This window comes from Myotis davidii, unplaced genomic scaffold (genome assembly GCF_000327345.1).
Source record: "Myotis davidii unplaced genomic scaffold, ASM32734v1 scaffold370, whole genome shotgun sequence".
NCBI lineage: Eukaryota > Metazoa > Chordata > Mammalia > Chiroptera > Vespertilionidae > Myotis > Myotis davidii.
Window position 1 is genome coordinate 8,214,692 of NW_006288615.1, and position 3,577 is coordinate 8,218,268.

Genomic DNA, 3,577 nt, shown 5'->3' on the forward strand with positions numbered 1-3,577 from the left:
GTGGCTTGGTGAGAGGGAAGGTGTGAGCAGGGCCTGACCAGGTGGGGCAAGGAGTCAGCACAGGCTTAAGTCCTTGCTCTGACCCTGAATGCTGGGACCCACTCCCCTTTTCTACATCCCAGGAGAAGGGGTGTGGCCAGGCTCAGGGGGGTCAGAAGTGCCACACAGGAGGGGACACTGAGCAGGTTCAGGGCCTTGCTGGGTGCTGGCGGGCCACATTGTGGGGGTGGGTCTCTGGACAGGAGGAGAGTGCTACAGACCCCCACCCCCATTCTTCAGGACCACAGTAACTAAATCTGGCTTCAAATGTGGCTTCTGCAGGCCGTGTCAGATCTTTAAACTATGTCCTGGACACAAGAACCCATCAGCCCCCTTCCCCTCCCTCCCCTGCTCTGTGCCTCTTCCAGGGCCTCTGCCGCCAGCAAACCTGACTGCCACCCGAGTCACGGCCACCTCTGCCCATGTGGTCTGGGATGCCCCCACTCCAGGCACCTCACTGGAGGCGTACGTCATCAACGTGACCACCAGCCAGAGCACCAAGAGCCGCTATGTCCCCAATGGGAGGCTGGTGTCCTACACGATACGGGACCTGGTGCCCGGGCGGCGGTACCAGCTCTCAGTGACAGCCGTGCAGAGCACAGAGGGTGACCAGCTGCACAGCGAGCCTGCTCACCTCTACATCATCACCTGTGAGTGCAGGGCAGCGGGCACAGGGCCGGGTGGGCCACCTGCACCCCACGACCCTCACCCCGCATGGCCACACTGTTGAAAGGACATCAGACAGCCTAGAAATAGAACTGTGTCCACACAGGTGAATTTGCGTGAAAAGCGGTGGGGAAGGAAGGGTTCATGAACAGTTGATGCTGGGTCAGCAGAATGCAACTTGGAAAAACAGCATTTTGCTCCTCACCTTGTGCCGTCCAACTCTGTGGACCCCAGTGAGGAGAGCAGTATGGGAGGGCCCAGGGAAGGGGCCAGGCTGACCCAAGAGGAGCCACTGGACAGGAGCAGGGGAAATAGAGGCCAGGACAGCCATAGGAAGGGTTGCGGGGAAAGGCAGGAAGGAAAGCCAGGATGGATGGACAGAAGGGAAGCAGCTCAGGAGCACGGCGACTCCAATGGGCCACACTAAGGATGTGGACCTGCCCCCAAGTGCATGGAGGCCCTTCGGGTCCCCCCGAGGTCCTGCATGGCCCTGCTCATACTTTAGAGCTCACGGGAGGTGGTGTGGAAGATGGTGTGTCTGAGCATGGCAGGCTGCTTGGAGTCAGACCCAGCGCAGCTCAGCTCCAGGGCATGTTGGGGCCACCTCCATGAGCTGGTCCAGGGAGGAGGGGTGTACAGGGGCTGAAGCACGTAGCTAGATGACAAGGACCCACCGAGAAACCATACTGTCATTCTCAGGGCAGGTGTGGGGTGGCGGCCTCGGCCAAGGGAAGTCCCTCCAGGTCGGATGCCTGGCCCTGCCCTACAGGTGGGGAACCTGGACCCAGGGTGTGGGGCTAGGACCAGCTCCCCTCAACACTGCCAGGCAGTGTCTGCTTCCCAGTAGGAATGCTGTGGCTCCTCCTCAGGTGGGGTGTGGGGTCTAGGCTTCTCACAAAGCCATAAAGCACATTGGACCGCAGGGACAGTCAGGACCCTTTAGTTCTCTCTGAGCAGTGGGGCGAGAAGGAGACAAAGGGAAGCCCCAGACCTGCCTTATGTGCCCCCGACCCCGTCATTCACTGCCTGCAGCCCCAAGGGACAGCTCCGACAGACGCTGGCACCGAGAAGGACTCCACCCACGGGTGCTCAGAAACAGACCAGTCCCAGCGCGCCTGCCGGAGCTGCGTCTACTCAGTGACCATGGGGCCCTCGAAATGCCAACGCAGGCGCCCAGGTACACGCCTCTGCCATCAGCCCCCTCTGGGTAACCTGGCATGGCCCTAGGCATAGAGCTCCGTGTGGCGACACTGATGACTCTCCCGGCAGGTTCTCGGAGCTCGTAGACGGCAGAGGACGAGTGAGTGCCAAGTTCAGTGGCTCACCTGGCAAATCGGTCACCATGAGATCACGTGAGTACCAATGCCAACCTTAGTGGCCTGTCACTCACCACCTCCAGCACAGAAGGGATGAGGCCCCTAAACCTGAACTCAAGATGACTCCCAGTGCCTACATCATCTCTGGACAGTGCCCACAGCCCTGGCCTCTGGGGTCAGCATGAATTACTCACGCCACCCAGAGTCAGAAGAACCTTCCTAATACGGGTTGAGGGTGCAGGTTGCTGGCAGGGCGCATGAGAGAGGATGAAAAGTTAACGTATTAGAAGCAGGTCCAAGACATGGAAGCTTTGCTTGTGAAGCCAGGACTCCAAGCATTGTTGGTAAGCAGTAGACAGGAGAGTGTGGCTCCATCTGAGGTGTTGCTACTCACAGAGGTCCCTGGACCAGCAACACCAGCCTGGGGGCTGCTAGACATGCAGGGTCCTGCTCGGAGCTGTGCAGGAGGAATCCGTCTGCAAACAAGGAGCCAGGTGACTGGCACTCACAGTGTGGCCCCAGGAGCTCACATCCTCATCATAATGAGATCATATCCCATGTTAAAGCAAAGCCTTTGGGTTTATGTCCTGTTTGGCCCAGACTAGCGGGACCTCTGCCTGGCCCAGCAGTATAGGGCATGAGCAATGCATTGAGAAGCCCTGGCCCTTCCCTCCTGGCAAAGCAGGCCTTCCCCAAAATCCTGACATGACAGGCCTGCAGGCTGCCACAGACGACCTCAGACTATGGGTGGGGATCCCCAGGCCTTACCCTCACCCTCACTACTAAGCCAGAATCCCACCTTCACAGAGTTCTCTGGCAGAGAGCCTAATCACCAGTTCAATGAGAAGTTCCTGCCAATGACAGCATTCCAAGGCAGGGGACAGGTGCACCAGAGAGTGATGAGGGAGGGCAGAGCGTCCACAGCCCTCGGTGACCAGGAGTGGGGAGGGCAGAGGCAGGGAAATGCAGAGAACGTGACCGGCAGTTAGGGGTGGCCAAGTGTGCGATCTGCCTGAGCGCAGATATGAGGGGGAGGAGGTGTCATCACCCCCGGGAATCAGGGGTGGCGGAGAGGAGATGGAGTTTGAAGGAGACTTAGAAGCTGAGGCCAGGAGGTCAGCAGGAGGTTAGGCACTGCCTCAGGCCACTGGTTACCTTCACAAAGAAGCTTTGGCCGGGGCAGCAGTGGAAGCCAGGTCCCTGTGGAGGGTTGGCAGTGAGGGCTGGCCCCACTTGGAGAAAAGTGGGTCTTCCTGGAGGCAGTGCCAGAGACCATGGGTTCTATGCCCAAGTTGGGGAGCCAGCATGCAAGCGAGCATCCTACTCCTGCCACACAGGATGGCCCTACATCCTGAGGGAGAGAAGCAGTTCAGGAGAAGGCCCAGGGACAGTCCTGGGTGAGAGGCAGCAGGCCATGTGGTCAGCACTGCTCATCCTGGTTTCTCCTAGAACCCACAGCTCTGGTGCAGCTCGAGGACACCACTGAGCAGGTCAGCCTGACCCTGCAGCACCCCAAACGTGACGGCGACAAGGACATGGGAAGTAAGTCAGCAGGA

General features: G+C 59.3%; 1 protein-coding gene across 1 annotated transcript in view; it reads left to right on the forward strand.

Moving 5' to 3' along the window:
• SNED1 (sushi, nidogen and EGF like domains 1) overlaps positions 1 to 3,577 on the forward strand; it is a 37,477-nt gene that overhangs the window by 23,564 nt on the left and 10,336 nt on the right. Inside the window, exons 23-26 of the mRNA XM_015561814.1 lie at positions 408 to 689; positions 1,738 to 1,882; positions 1,975 to 2,057; positions 3,471 to 3,563. Coding sequence (XP_015417300.1) covers positions 408 to 689; positions 1,738 to 1,882; positions 1,975 to 2,057; positions 3,471 to 3,563 — 603 coding nt within the window. The remainder of the gene's footprint in view (positions 1 to 407; positions 690 to 1,737; positions 1,883 to 1,974; positions 2,058 to 3,470; positions 3,564 to 3,577) is intronic.